General features: G+C 39.0%; 1 protein-coding gene across 1 annotated transcript in view; it reads right to left on the bottom strand.

Moving 5' to 3' along the window:
- Positions 1–1,962: 1,962 nt before the first annotated feature.
- The window catches only part of LOC143028841 (protein FAM200C-like), a 16,899-nt gene continuing 2,795 nt past the window's right edge, over positions 1,963–16,066 (bottom strand). The window contains exons 2-5 of the mRNA XM_076191203.1: positions 13,166–13,432; positions 10,520–11,022; positions 10,118–10,375; positions 1,963–2,454 (exon numbers count right to left, since the gene is read on the bottom strand). Of these exons, the coding sequence (XP_076047318.1) occupies positions 1,963–2,454; positions 10,118–10,375; positions 10,520–11,022; positions 13,166–13,432 (1,520 nt within the window). The remainder of the gene's footprint in view (positions 2,455–10,117; positions 10,376–10,519; positions 11,023–13,165; positions 13,433–16,066) is intronic.

Genomic DNA, 16,066 nt, shown 5'->3' with positions numbered 1-16,066 from the left:
GAGTTTAATAATTATCTCTGCATTTCTATTCGTTACCGTCCTAGCAATGAAGCCTAATGCACTGTTAGCTTTATTTCTGGCGCTAATGCACTGCTTCCTGGTTTTAAGGTCCGGACTCACCAGAACTCCCAAGTCCCTCTCGCACTCAGATTTTTCTAAAAACGTGTTATCTAGGTTGTATCTATTTTCGGGGTTGTGTAGCCCTACGTTTAACACGCTACACTTAGAGATATTGAAGTTCATTTGCCATTTCACCGACCATGTTAACAGTTTATTAAGATCATCCTGCAGAATCTGGGCGTCTTCTCCTGACCTAATTAGGCGTCCTATTTTAGTGTCGTCCGCAAACTTACTAACATCACTATTTAACCCATCGTCTAAGTCGTTTATATTCATAATGAACAACAAGGGACCCAAAACCGAGCCATGGGGGACCCCGCTAGTAACATTGCCCCACCTAGATATTATTCCATTTATGGTGACCCGCTGTTTTCTGTTACTAATCCAAGCTCTAATCCATTCTAACACTTTTCCTCCTATGCCATGGGCTTTGATTTTATTCAGTAGTCTCTGGTGTGGCACTTTATCGAACGCTTTGCTAAAGTCAAGGTAAATAACATCGTAATTTTCATTGTTGTCTGACGCCTTATATACTTTAGTGTAAAAGGATAGAAGATTAGTCACACATGACTTACCCTTGGAGAAACCATGCTGTGAATCACGAATTAAATTATGCCCTTTAATGTGTTCTCTGAGTCTATTTACTATTATTGATTCAAGCATTTTTCCTATAACCGATGTCAAACTGATTGGCCTGTATTTGCATATAGACGATCTATCTCCCTTCTTAAAAACAGGAACAACGTTTGCCTGCCTCCAAGCAGTTGGAACAGAACCAGTGTCTACCGATTTATTGAATATTTCAGTTAACTGGTCGCAGATTTCAAATTTACACTCTTTAAGCATTCTTGGAAAAATTTCGTCTAGACCCGGAGATTTTGTAGCTTTAAGTCTGTCAATCTGCTTGACTACTTCTTCTTTACTAATGCTGATATTAGTTAGACTACTTTCTTCATCCCCTCTGAAAATCGGATCGCAGTCAGGTACTTTATCTAACCTCTCATTAGTAAACACCGATAGAAAATAATTGTTAAACTCCTCACTCATTTAATTGGTCCTATTCTTTCTCTATTTTTTGTTCTATAGAGGTGGATTTTGTTTGACTGGCAACCTTGATTTCATAATTACGTTTCGCTGAACGTGTATTCCTTTTAACCAGCTTTGCCATTTCGTTATATCTTGATCTAAGGTGTGATTCCCCGTTTTTTATTTTTACGTAAAGTCCTCTTTTCATTCCGATCACATGTTTCATTCTGTTCGTCATCCATTTGGGAGTATTACTATTTTTCCGTATTGACTTTAGGGGGATAAATGTGTTTTGTGCATTAATAATTAGAACAGTTAGATCAGTGGTTCCCAACCTATTTTCTGTCATTTCCCCCTGCACCCAATTCAACCATTCAGATTTCCCCCTTCATGTGTATGAGAGAAAGAACAGTTAAAACACACTGAGACTATTTACTAGTTTATTTTTCAAATGCACTAACACAGCTAACATCAAATTGTATTGAATAAGAACACTAACACTAACACAGCATTTTAGTGTGACTTCTGGCATTGTTTACCTATCACGAGTCCTTCAATGTCTGGGGGAGTTATGGAGAGCGCACATCGAAGATCCACCTCCACTTCCAACTTGTTGCGTGCCTTTGTTTTGAGGTGTACCAGTGCCGAAAATCCTGTCTCACACAGGTAGGTGGAAGGAAACTGGACCAATATCCGCAGAGCATTGGTCGCAAGAAGCGGGTAGGTTCCTCGGACTTGGGTCCAAAACTCTTCCAGTTCCATATTCTCGAAGGCATCCTTCGCTGCAGAGTCGTTTTTCAAGTCCAGGAACTCTTCCTACCACACGTCTGGCACATCATCAACGTTACTCTGAAATGGGTCTCTGATAAGCTTGTTCTCGTTGCTCTCGTTTTTGATCCCCGGGAAGTAATACTTGAATTCTTCCTCCAAGCCTTCGAGGTGTTGTTTGATATCCTCGGCTATTGGATCAGGCAGACAATCCTCCATATCCTCCACACATTCGTTGAGAGCGAGGAATGAGGAAAAACTTCCACTCCCCGCTCTTTTCTTCCACAGTTCCAGTTTAGCCACGAAAGCTCTGATCTTGTCCGACTGAAAAAGAATGTTGGTCCCTTTGCCCTGCAGTTTGCTGTTGAGCTCGTTCAATGCACTGAAAATATCGGACAAGTAGGCCAGCCGCACACGGAAAAACTCACCCTCCAACGCCTCCAGAAGCATAACATCCTCTTGGGCCAAAAGGAAGGCTACCACCTCATCAAACAATTCCAGGACTCGCTGCAACATGTTTCCCTTCGAGAGCCACTTCACCTGAGTATGAAATAGTGTAAGAGGCCGGTAGTGTACGAATGGAAATGAGCTAGGGCATTAGAATAATTCAGACTCGACGCCTGCTCGAGGGCAATGTTATGTCTATGTGAGGGCGACGTTTTGTCTATGTAAACACACCGACGGTGGTGACTGTTTTATAATCGATTATGTAATCAACTCTGTAAGCGCAGGTTACCTTCGTTTGACTAATGCTGAGGTAAAAAAATTTTGCTAGTAGCATTGGAATGGCTTTCCGGATTGGTGCAAGGTGGAGAAGGAGGAAAAAACTATTGGTGCATGAATTCAAAGGCACGCCCATAAGGAGTGACATTTACTTGAGAAGTCACCGGAGATTGGTTTAGAAAAATTAGTGACGTCAGACGAAGGTAGCTTAGCGTAGGATACGGGATCTCGTCGAGAAGATAGAGAGAGGGTGTGGAGAGAGGATCAGGAGACGATGTAGAGACGAGAGAAAGAGATCCCGAGTGTAAGCAGAAGATGAAATTACAGTGAAAGAAGAAAGAAAATTCACCACCCTTTTATTAACCCAAAGGACGAGAGAACTAGGCACGGGGCCTAGAAAATAGTGAGACTACAGGAAAAAGAAGGCAAGGGGCCTTGAGACGAGTGATATTACAAGTCAAATTTAAGTGACAGTGGTGACAAGGGGTGGTGAAAGTGGTGCTCAGCGGTGCGACGAACGAACTGGGTGTTAAACACCTCCAAAGAGAAGTGGCGCATGAAGTCTACGGGAACAAGACAACCAAAATCAAGAGTGTATTACGACTACGAGAGAAATCTACAACTTCAAGTAACTGCTACGTTGGGAACAAGCATTCTTCAAGATTCTTCAAGGTGATCATCATCTACAAGGCGGTCTTCAAGGCAGAGTGTGTGATGGAGGAGGAACAACGTCGTTGACGAATGACAAGACCGTAGAAGGACGTCAAACCAGACATTGACATCACGAAGCGACATCGCAAGCAGCCAGGCTAAAGCAAGGTATTAGTAATAAGTATGAGTACCCCTCAGAATTCTAACGTGTTGAGACACGAAATTCACACATCAAATACAAATATTCCAAAATTCACAGGAGAGTCTAACACATATGGTGTAAACAAGTTCTTGAACCTCATTGACACTCTTATAGTTAGTAAAAACATTACCAATGAGGATCGTAAGATTGAGATTCTCAAGGAGAATATAGATCCAGAGCATGGAAGGGTGAGGTTTGTCATTAACTTCCAGCAAATGGAAGCAATTAATCAATATGATAATTACAAGAAAGCCTTTCTTAAACATTTCATGTCCAAATGTGATCAGGATCCTATTAGATCATTGGTAAAAATGATTAAGGAAGTTAGGACAAGTGAAATTGACACAGAGTACTTAGCTAGATTAGATAGATGGTCAAAAGACATGAATTCTATCTTGAAAGATTCAGACTGGATAGAAAGACCTAGTGAGAAGATGAAAATCTCACAAGTAATCAAATTGATTACATTTAGCTTATTGGCAAAGAATTCTGATGACTTAACAGCAGAAAGGCTGTACAAAGATTTAAAATCAAATATCTGTTTAGGAGAAGTAGATTATCTTCTTCAAGGATACAGTGAGACCAGAACAATAAACCCATATGTAATGCCTATAAATCAACAAAGCCAATATAGGAACTCTAGAGAGTTTAAGAAAACAGAAGTAGGACATAGGCGGCATGCTAGAAGTCCATCTAGGGATAGGGATACCAGAATCCTATGTTTTAATTGTAATGCATGGGGACACAAGGCACAAGAATGTTTTTATGGGATTATTTGCAGAAATTGCAAATACGAAGGTCACAATGAGTATCAATGTAGGAACCCTCCATTCTGTATTTACCATAATAAAATCGGACACAGAACTCATGAGTGCCGAAATTTTCGGGTACCCCCAGGGCTAAGAGGAAAACCCCCAGACACAGAATAAACCATTTCAGACCTCCCCATATATATACCGATAGACGGTATTGTGTTAAATATGGGAATGCAAGGGAGATGAAAGAAACTGACAAACTGATAATTACTGTTGGTAAAACTTCTGTAGGACCTCTCATTGCGGGTAAAGTGTTCAATAAGCCTATTCAAATTTTTATTGATACAGGGTCTGTAGTTAATGTAATTACTAGTAAAGTTTTAAACCAGTTGAACCCAGGAGTGAAAATGTTGGAACCAATCCGTTACACATTGCAAGGTGTAACTGGAAATCAGTTAAAAACATTAGGTAAGATTGAGCTAGAAGTTGCCTTATATACAAATGAACAATTGTACATCCCAGTGATAGTGGTAGAAGAGTCTGTTTTTCCAGGAGATTTATTGATAGGATTTGCAACTATGAGAAAAGAAAACATGGTAATTTGTCCTGCTGACTTAGGAATTTTAGTGAAGTCACAGTTAATCCCATTCTTAAATCAACCAGACTTAAGACCAGTGACAGGAATCAATGAATCCTTAGGTAACATTTCTATCCTAGATAGCGAGGCCGAGCGGTCCAACCCTACAGAAAGTAAAACAATTTGTGAACCCAACTCAGAAGTTCAGGAAATCCCAGAGATTACTAAATTATCAACCACAGATACCTTGAGAATTGCAGATTGCGGATTAACAAGGTCGACATTGTTACATCCAATGTCAATTAATAAGATTGAAGTGTGTTTGAAAGGAATCAATGTAGACTCTGAAGTAATTACAGTCCCAGAATCAGTTAAACTTAAAGGATTGAAGTGGGACTCAGGGATTTATAAGACAAATAAGAACAAAGTAGAAGTATTAGTAATTAATACTATGAATAAAGAGATAGTTTTAAAGAAAGGTACACAAATAGGATGTATTCAGGTGTGTACTAAACCTATTAAGATTTTAAATGAGAATAGTGAGGAGATAGAATTACCAACTTCATCAATTTGTTCAGTACAAGAAGGCATAGACTTAAGAAATAGATATAAAGAATTATTACAATCAACTAATTGCCCTGAGTTGGATGAAGCTTTATTTGCTTTGCTTATGAAACATAAAAAAGCAATTGCTTTGCCGGGGGACGCCTTAGGCAAAACAACTGTTTTAAAACATCACATTAAGTTAAAACCAGGAACACAACCTATCTACATACCAGCTTACAGAGTTCCTCACTCTAAATTAGCTGTAGTAGATAAACTCATCACTGAAATGTTATCACAGGATATTATTGAACATAGTAAAAGTGAGTGGAATTTTCCGTTGATCTTAGTACCAAAGTCTGATGGGACTATGCGACCAGTTATTGATTACAGGGAACTGAATAAGCACACCATTCGTGACAGGTTACCATTACCCATTATCGGTGACATTTTGAGAAGTTTGGGAACTGAGAATAGATATTTTAGTACTATAGATATCAAATCAGCTTTTTGGCAAATAGAATTGCATGAAGATTCAAGAGAGTTCACAGCATTTTCTACTACAACAGGACATTATGAGTTCAAGAGAATGCCATTTGGGTTATGTAATAGTCCATTAACTTACATGAGATTAATGAATACTATTCTAGATGGATTGTTAGGAAACACTGCCAGTGTATTTCTAGATGACATTTTAATAGTTTCTCAGACTGCAGTGGAGCACTTTAAGAAATTAGATTTGATATTCTCAAGACTAGGAGAAGCTGGGTTAAAAGTAAAACTTGAAAAATGTAAGTTCTTGCAAGACAGTGTCATTTACTTAGGACATAAGATAGACAGACACGGGCTGAGTACAGTAAATTCAAAGGTTGACGCTGTCAAGAATTTTTCCAGTTCCGACCAATGTAGACAAGGTTAGGAGCTTTTTGGGATTAACAGGATATTATAGAAAATTCATTCAAAGTTATGCTGACATTGCTAATCCACTAAGTTCTTTGTTGAGAAAGGACTCAAAGTTCATATGGGGACCTGCGCAACAGCAAGCTTTTGACAAGTTGAAAGATAAACTCACGAGTTCACCTATTTTAATTTTCCCCGACTATGAAAATGAATTTATTCTTTGTACTGATGCGTCTGACATAGGGTTAGGAGGCATACTAATGCAAGAGAGAAATGGAACTTTGAAACCCATAGCTTACACATCCAGACTTTGTAATAGTGCGGAGAGAAACTATTCTATAACTGAAAGAGAAACTTTAGCAGTAATTTATTCTTTAGAAAGTTTTAGGGATATGATACTAGGGTATCCCATCAGAGTTTGGACTGATCACACAGCTATTCAGAACTTATTTAAGCATAAGAATCTTAGAGGCAGACTTGCTAGATGGTTTGCGATACTTCAGTGCTATGAAGTTCAATTTAATTATATTCCGGGTAGAAGGAATGTAGCAGATCCACTTTCTAGAAACATTAGTCAACCAATGACTGGGACTGGGTTGATTAATTTTGTTTGTAGTATAGAAGAGTTAGTAACTTTAGATGAAGAAATGCTAATAAGAGAACAGGGAGATGATGAGACATGTGATTCAATAATCAAGCATTTGATGAACCCAAGAGGAGATCCTCCAAAGCTACCAAAGGGGTATAAGATAGAGGAATTTCATTTGATTAATGGAATTTTGTATAGGAAAACATTTGTAAATGGGAAAGATATTTCTAGAGGTCAAGTAAATCAGTTGGTTATACCACAAACTCTGGTAAATGAGATATTGAAGTTACTTCATGATAGTGATTGTAGTTCACATCCTGGAAAGGATAAAACTTATAGACAGGCACAACTTAAGTACTTTTGGCTAGGTATGAAGAAAACTATATATGATTATATAGAAAAGTGTGTAAAATGTGTAAAGGTGAAGGGAAATACACCAAAACCTGCTCCTATACTCACCTATCCCATTCCACAGAAACCTTGGGAAAGAGTTCACATGGATACTTTGGAATTACCATTAACAGAGAACGGCTTTAAATACCTATTTGTTGCTATTGATTATTTTTCAAGATTTTGTATATTGCAACCCATAATCAATAAGAAAGCTGAAACTATTGCTTCCGTAATCTATGATCAGATAATCTGTAATTTTACTACACCTAACATCCTAGTTTCAGATAATGGGACTGAATTTAATAACAAAATCTTGGAAAATCTATGTAATGTGTTCCACATCAAGAAAGTCAATATACTCGTTAACCATCCCCAAAGTAATGGAGTAGTAGAAAGGTTAAACACAAAGATAATTATATGTCTTAGAACCCTAATAAGTCCTCATAGTGTAACTTGGGATACTTGGATTCCTTGTGTTAAGTGTACCCTGAACAATCAAATTAATGTAGCAACTGGGGATACACCTCATTTTATAATTTTTGGGGAGGACAAAACTCTGCCATATGAAATGTTGACTGCAGAGCAAAAACCCATATATAATATGGATGATTATATATCCAATAGGATAAATACTCTTCAAAGTATTCACCAAAGAGTTAGGAAACATATGCAGGTGTATTCACAAGAGATGAGGGAACAACAACACAAAATAGCTCATAAACTAGAATTGAAAATTGGAGAATTAGTAATGGTCAAAGTAACCTCACCCAATAATAAACTTTCACCAAGGTACACTGGTCCATATAGGGTAATTGATTCTGCAGGTGGAAACAAGTTTAAACTTAAACATTTAGAATCAAGAGAAGAATTGATAGGACATTTAGATGGCATAAGGAAAATTAGCTTGCAGATCTATGAAGATGATTATAGTAATACTTTGTGCATAAATATTAATAACCCTGGAGAATATGGAGAATATTATAATGATATTTTTCAAGAGTTGAACATTAATCTTGATATATTTTACAGATAGTATTGACCATTTGTATGTATTTGGGATGGGAGACCTAAACAACTGCAACTTGGTGTCAAGCAGATACATGGAAACCTAAAACCTAGGAACTGCTGTGGTCAGACTTGGAACCTTAAGGACTTAAGGACCTCTCATCTGAGTACACACATGAGTATTGTGACCATTTTAAAGTAATAAGACTGTCTTTGAAAATGAAGTGTGTTGGAAATAATATTGAACAAGAATAGACACTCAAACTCTAGATTAGTGTGTTTTGCAAATTAATTGCTATTGAAAAGATGATAAACCATTGAAAGTTAGTGCTCATAGTGAATTTTCTAATCAATTATATCCTTTCTGTAGACAATCTAAGAGAAAGCATGATCTCTTTTGTGTTCGAGAGGCTTCGCATGAACTCTCTGGTTAGGAATATGTCTGTTATGAACAATTGTCATTACCAACGAATTTTGGTAGACCAGATCCCTCATTGTAACATACAAGGATCTCATTACCTGTTTTTCCCTAACAAGACAAAGGTATCAATAAATTGTCCCGGGTCGAGTCCTAAATTAGATTTGGTTGAAGGTCTTGTCTCTATTCAAGATAACTGCGAATTGCATGCAGACACTATTTCCACCATTTCTAATACCCTTAATACAATGCATTTAACCGAGGACACCTACATTTCAACCTTCAACTTCACATTGCCTGAAAACTCCCCTCCCTTGAAAATTAAGAGAAGACCATTGTCAAGATCTCCCTCAAATGAATTACCTATGCTACCAATCCTTATCATACCCTTACTTTCAGTGTTAGTGGCAGCACTGATTGCCTTTGTTGTATTCCGGAGATTGGCTCTGTCAAAGCAAATCAACCATGTAACCGCTTAATTCAATACCTTATATATATATTGAGATGCATGTTATTCACATTTATAGGTATTATGTTTATGTATTATTCCCAATTTATTGCATGAATGATGTATTTTGGAAGGTAGATTAACAATTACGCAAGGGTAGATTAGCTTATTCTAGAAATATGTTAGCAAGCCCTGTAAGAGGGAAATAAGAAATTGGTCGGGACGACCAAGGGTAGCTGCCGAGCCCTGTAAGAGGCCGGTAGTGTACGAATGGAAATGAGCTAGGGCATTAGAATAATTCAGACTCGACGCCTGCTCGAGGGCAATGTTATGTCTATGTGAGGGCGACGTTTTGTCTATGTAAACACACCGACGGTGGTGACTGTTTTATAATCGATTATGTAATCAACTCTGTAAGCGCAGGTTACCTTCGTTTGACTAATGCTGAGGTAAACAATTTTTGCTAGTAGCATTGGAATGGCTTTCCGGATTGGTGCAAGGTGGAGAAGGAGGAAAAAACTATTGGTGCATGAATTCAAAGGCACGCCCATAAGGAGTGACATTTACTTGAGAAGTCACCGGAGATTGGTTTAGAAAAATTAGTGACGTCAGACGAAGGTAGCTTAGCGTAGGATACGGGATCTCGTCGAGAAGATAGAGAGAGGGTGTGGAGAGAGGACCAGGAGACGATGTAGAGACGAGAGAAAGAGATCCCGAGTGTAAGCAGAAGGTGAAATTACAGTGAAAGAAGAAAGAAAATTCACCACCCTTTTATTAACCCAAAGGACGAGAGAACTAGGCACGGGGCCTAGAAAATAGTGAGACTACAGGAAAAAGAAGGCAAGGGGCCTTGAGACGAGTGATATTACAAGTCAAATTTAAGTGACAGTGGTGACAAGGGGTGGTGAAAAATAGCAACGATTCGTGGTCGGCTTCCATGCCTTCACAGAGCCGACGGAATAGCCGAGTGTTCAGAGCGGAACCCTTGATAAAGTTGACGACATTGATGACAGTCTCGAGATGCTGCTTGAAGTTCTTGGGGAGAGTTCTCGAAGCAAGCACCTCTTTGTGGATCAGACAGTGTGTCGATTCCACTGCCGGATTCTTTTGCTTGACGAACGTGATGAACCCCGACGGAGAGCCAAGCATGGCTGGGGCACCATCCGTGCACACTCCAACCAGAGACTCCCTGGTGATGTTGCTGTCTTCGAAAAAGTCATTGATAAGGCCCATCACATCCTGAGCTTTGGTCGTGGTCTGGAGAGGTTTGCAGAAGAGGAATTCTTCTAAAATCCTTTTCCGGTGGTATAACGAACAAAGACCAACAGCTGGGACAGATTGGCAACATCTGTCGATTCGTCGAGTTGAATAAAAAAAAAAAAAAAAATGTGACCCTTGAACCTTCTGAACAACTTGGTTCTTGATGCTCTCAGCCATATAATTAATCCGAGACCGAATGGTGCTGTTTGAAAGGGAAATCTGGGTCATCTTGTTGTGGGCAGCCTCACCAAGGACCAACTTCACGCACTGCAGCATACAGGGCTTCACCAATGTTTCACCAACTGTGTGTGGTTTCTTCTCCCTCGCAATCTTGTATGAGACTTCGCATGACGCTTTCACAATAGCGTCCGTTTGCTGACGAAACGTTCCAGTTGAGTCCAGTCTCATCTTCTTCAGATAATTTTGTTTCAGCTTGAAGTATTCACGATCCTTGTTTTGTAGTTCGGGATGACATCCTTGAAGGCGTTGCTTCTGCTGGAATGGCTTCATGCTACCATTCCCCAAGGTCTTTGTGCAGATGACATATTGTGGCAGATGTTCCCCGTTATTCACAACAAACGTAAAACTGAAGTATAGATACGCTTCTGAATATGTTCGTTTTTTCGACATGATCACTTGCGGACCTGAAAAGAACAAGAGAGATCATATTAAGACATATAAGAATTTACAAGGAGTACAGAGTGAGACCGAGAATTGCCATCCGGTTCTCGTATGCCTAGGCTAGTCCAATTGTTCTCTTAAGCACACTATACCTCTATTATACATTATTACATGTATATTATTACATTTTATACATACACAATACATATTATAATGTATAATAAACAGAAACTAACTGCATCCACCTGGTTTGCTTTGGTTTGGTTTGGGGTTGAAGGGCGCTGACCAGGGGTGGTCCTATGCCCTGCCACCACAACGAAAAAGCTTGAACTGGGGTGGAAGCGTGGATGGCGCATGTAATCATTGTACCATCCTTGCCTTGCGCATGCGCAGTTATCCAGCTACCAGTCAAGATACTCCACCCACCATTACCACTTACCAGTGTTACCAATTTCCGGACTTTTCTATTTCCGGACCTGTCTCGGTCTCTATTTGTACGGAAATTTGAGGTTTGAGTGTATTTTCTAATTATTTTCTGATAATTTCCAGAATTTTAATTCTAGACTAGAATTTCCCCCCTGAAACATCCAAATTTTCCCCCTGGGGGAAATTTCCCCCTGGTTGAGAACCACTGAGTTAGATTGTTATACATTTCTTCTAAATTGCTGACATGATTGTTTGGCCCTCGCCCCTAAATGACCTGACCTAAGGTATGCATATTACCCTCCGTGACCCAGACCTGACTACCAGCCCCGCAACGAGAATCGAGAATGTCTGAAACGTCCGCCTGGCTTTTCGTATTCAATTTCAAATAGGTTTTTATATTGTCAAAGTTTGCTTTCCTGAAGTCTGGTACTTGAACGTTATTCGTACTTTTTAATTTTTCCCAAATAACATTAAATCTTATTTCTTGATGATTGCTAAAGCCTAGACTATCTCCCACTATTACGCTGCTAATTTGGTGCTCATTATTTGTTAGAATTAAGTCCAGGGTATTTTGTCCCCTCGTAGAATCGGTAATCACTTGTTTTAGGAAATTATCCTGCACCACATCTAGGAATTTCTTCGCTTCATGATCTCCCATTAAAGTTTCCCAGTCAATATTTCTATAGTTAAAATCTCCCATGATTACAACGTTTTTGTACTGGGACGCTCTGTGAATTTCATGAATCAGGGAATCAGTCTGCTCAATGCTGAGGTTAGGAGGTCTATACAAGACGCCAATAATAACTTTCTTATTCTTGCCTATAATCTCTACCCAAATAGATTCCGTACAGTCCTCTTCCTTAATCGAATTGTTGATAATACAGTTTAATGTATTTTTTAACGAAAGAAAAGGAGGAAGAGGAGAAGGAGGAGTAGGAGGAGGAGGAGGAGAAGAAAGAGGAGGAGTAGGAGAAGAAAGAGGAGAAGGAGTAGGAACAAAAGAAGGAGGAGGAAAGAGAAAGGAGGAGGGGGAGGAGAAGAAGAGGAAAAAAGTAAATTCGCACATGTAAACGAGGGTGAGCGAGGGTTGGAGGACCCGGGAGAGGGAGCTGCAGAGACAGCAAAAACCGCTTGATGAAGACGAAATTGGTGAGGAAACAGAAATGAGCAAAGTCGAGTAAGATGGAAGAAGGGGTGGGAAAGGTGTCGCATCTTTACCAAAATGTTGATGTGAGAGGGAGAGCAGGAGGAGGAGGTGGAAAATTTATGAATGTCAAGACCCGAGGGGACGTCTCCAGGGTTCCGATTCGAGCTATCAGCACAGGCCAATCGTGTAGTACCCAAAAACACCAGAAACTGCTTCAATACGCCACGCGGCAAGCCGCATCACGCCATCTTCTTCAACAACGCGCGCCCGCGTTTCAATTTTTTACAACCACCAATTCTCATACTCTAAGTCTTCTCTCGATTTCCACATTTTCCCGCTGACTTCCATTTCTACCTAGCCACATTTGCTTGTTCCTTTCAAACGTTTTCTTCTACTCTGTGGAAGTAAAACACGTTGGGGGAAGTAAACAAATCAAAGTTTGGAACTAACGAACAAATATAATGACCACTTTGCTGGCCATCAAGTGACGACCACGCTGGGAGAGGAGGGATTAAGGTGGCTTGCTAGCCACAGAGTAGACGGGTAGAATTAACCTTTATTTTTCTTTCGTCAAAGACATATCCATTCAATACTTCTCTTTTCTTCATTTTTCTGATCAGATTGATATTTACTGCCATGGATCTTGCAGTTGCAGTAAAGGTGAGGAGCCTGCACCAGGAGGCGCGTAGATACGGCTGAAGAAGTCACATTTCCCCTGTGCGCTTGAATTGTTAGGGAAGGTAACAAACAATCACTGCTAAGCACATGCGAGATCAGTACGCTTCTAATTGCGCCCCCAGCGGAAAGGTGGTCAAGTTCTTCGACTATACGAAATTCTAGAAGATATTCTAACCTAAGACCTTTTAAGTGTGATTATTAAATTCTTATGAACACATCAGTGAGGTGTGTAAATGTGTAAACTGGTATAGCTTGGTAAGAAAAAAGTCAGAAAAGAAAGATGAAAAAAAGAGATTACCGATGGTAACAAATGGCCGGGAAGGAAAAATAAATGTATAAATACATAAAAAAAATGAATGCCCAAATTGTCAAATGGATTGATAAATAGAGAGATAAATTAATTAATAAATAGATCAATAAACTAATAAGCAAATAGACAAATAAATAAATGAACAATTGGATAGACAAGTAAACAAGTAAATAAACAAACCATGGTTATGGAAATATCAGATGCCAGTCGAGGCAATGGAACCCACGTAATTAATATAGAAAGTACCAGGAACACAAGTTCTATTGAGGAGAAGATTCCGAACAAAAATGGGCATCGCAGTTCCTTGAATAAAAAAAAAAAAAAAAAAAAAAAAAAAAAAAAAAAAAATCGAAGAGGGGAAAGTTCCTGAAGAACTGGAATATGATACATGGTATCCAATCAATAGATTAGTATCTAAGGAAAGCAGTCTACTGGTGAGTAGAAGGGGGCTTTACTGAATAACAGCCGGGGTCTGGGTGAGCGAACAAGTGATGTATTTGGTCTGAAAGAAATATTTTTGGAAGAAACGTTTTTGCTTGTTGGGTGTCTTCGGTTAATGGAAAGTAGAAGAGACGGACTAGGAACCGAAGAACGGCTCGAGTGGAGTACGCCTCTACTAGATGATGTGGATCGGGAGGAAGATAAATGGGAGGAAGGTAGGAGAAAGTTAGGGGGAAGGAAGGAAGGAAATTAGGACGAAGGAAGGAAAGTGGGAGGAAGAAAGGAATGTGGGAGGAAGAAAGGTGGGAGAAAGGAAGGAAGATGGGAGGAAAGAAAGAAGGTAGGAGGCAGGAAAGAAAGTGGGAAGAAGGAAGGAAGCTGGAGAAAGGAAGGAAGGTAGGAGAAAGGAATAAAGGAAGGTGGGAGGAAGAAAGGAAGGTGGCAGGAAGCGAGGAAGGAAGGTGGGGGAATGAAGGAAAGTGCGAGGAAGGAAGATGGAAAGAAGGAAAGAAAAAAAGTGGGAGGAAGGAAGGAAAGAAGGTGGAAGGAAGGAAGGAAGGAAGGTGAGAAGTGTGTGTGTGTGTGGGGGGGGAGATATCTGTAGGGCTGTTCGTGTCCAGGTGAAGGGACCGTGGAGTGGCGTGATTTATTATCATTTTTTTTTTATTAAGGGGGGCAGGAAAGAGAAAGGAAAATGTTAATGAAGATGTTAAAGGAGAAAGAAAGAAAAAAGGTGCATTTGTTGCTGTGATACCTGACGTCAAAAGGACATTCAGGTGATCAAGAGAACAAAAAACGAAAGAGGATATTTCAGTTTTTATTTCGCAATATGAGGATCTGTAAATTTTTTAGGGGAAGTTGTTTTTAAGTCAAGATCCTTTACGGAAGAGACAAAGATGAAGGAATCAACAGGAAGGGTGTCAGGAAAATAGAAGAAACTTAAAATGAAAATGAAATTATAAAATAGAAAAAATACAGATGAAGTAAATGTTATTAGGAAAAAAAGAAACAATTCAGTAAAAATGATATGAAAGAAAGATGACTAGGAAACGAGGAAATAGAAGATAAAATAATTTAGGAATAAAATGAAAGAATAAAGAATATCAGGGTTAATGCAGACGTACAACATACAAAAACGTAAAAAAAAAAGTAACAAGAAAAAAAGACAGTTCCAGAGTCGCCCCTCTGGAAAGAAGAACGGAATTCCGAGGTCCTTTTGCACTGAGGGTTTGATAATAGGAAAGAAAGCAAGAGGCAGGACAGAAGCGAAATAAAGAATAAAGAAAAGAAGATGGGGAGCAAAAAGAAATAAAAGTGGTAGAGGCAAAGGAAGTGAAGGAGTGGAAAAAATGCTAGGGGAAACAGGATACAGGACAGAAGCTATGTAGAGAATAAAGAAAAGGAGGTGGGAAGAAAAATAAACACAATTGAAAGAAGAGTAGGAAGCAGTGAAGAAATAAAAAACAGAAGAGAGCAAACAGGAAACGGGAGGGAAGCGAGCTAAAGAAAGAAAAACGAGATGGGGAAAAAGAAAAGTAAGAGTGGAAGAAAGAAAGGAAGAAATAAGGAAGAGAAAGAAAAAACAGATACAAATAGAGAAAATGGAGAACAAAAGAGAGGAAAAGAATGAAGAGAAGACGAAGAAGATAAAGAAAACTGATAGGAGGAAAGGAAGAAACTAAAGAGTAAGTGGAAGACAAAAAAAGTCAAGAGGAGAAAACAGGAAACAGGGCAGAAGTAAAGCAAAGAATAAAGGAAAGGGGGAAGAGAAGAAAAAAAAAAGAACAAATGTTGTAGAAGAAAAGGAAGAAAGAAGGTTCAATAGAAGATAAAATCAGAGAGAAATAGAAAGAAAGAAAGTAAAAGAAGAAAGGCTAAGAAACTTGAATGAGAGAAAATGGATTGAGAGAAAGTAGAACAGAGAAGTAAACAATAAAATAAATGAACACGTCATAAAAAACTGACGAATGAGAAAGAAAAGAAAAGAAAGACAAAGGCTAAAAGAAAAACAGAAGTTGCAAAAAAAAAAAAAAGGATAGAGTAGAAGACATACGAAGGTTAGGCA

Source organism: Oratosquilla oratoria, chromosome 10 (genome assembly GCF_046742065.1).
Source record: "Oratosquilla oratoria isolate Oo_2021 chromosome 10, ASM4674206v1, whole genome shotgun sequence".
Lineage (NCBI taxonomy): Eukaryota > Metazoa > Arthropoda > Malacostraca > Stomatopoda > Squillidae > Oratosquilla > Oratosquilla oratoria.
The sequence above is the reverse complement of the archived record's forward strand: the minus strand, read 5'-3'. Positions and strand labels throughout refer to the sequence as shown.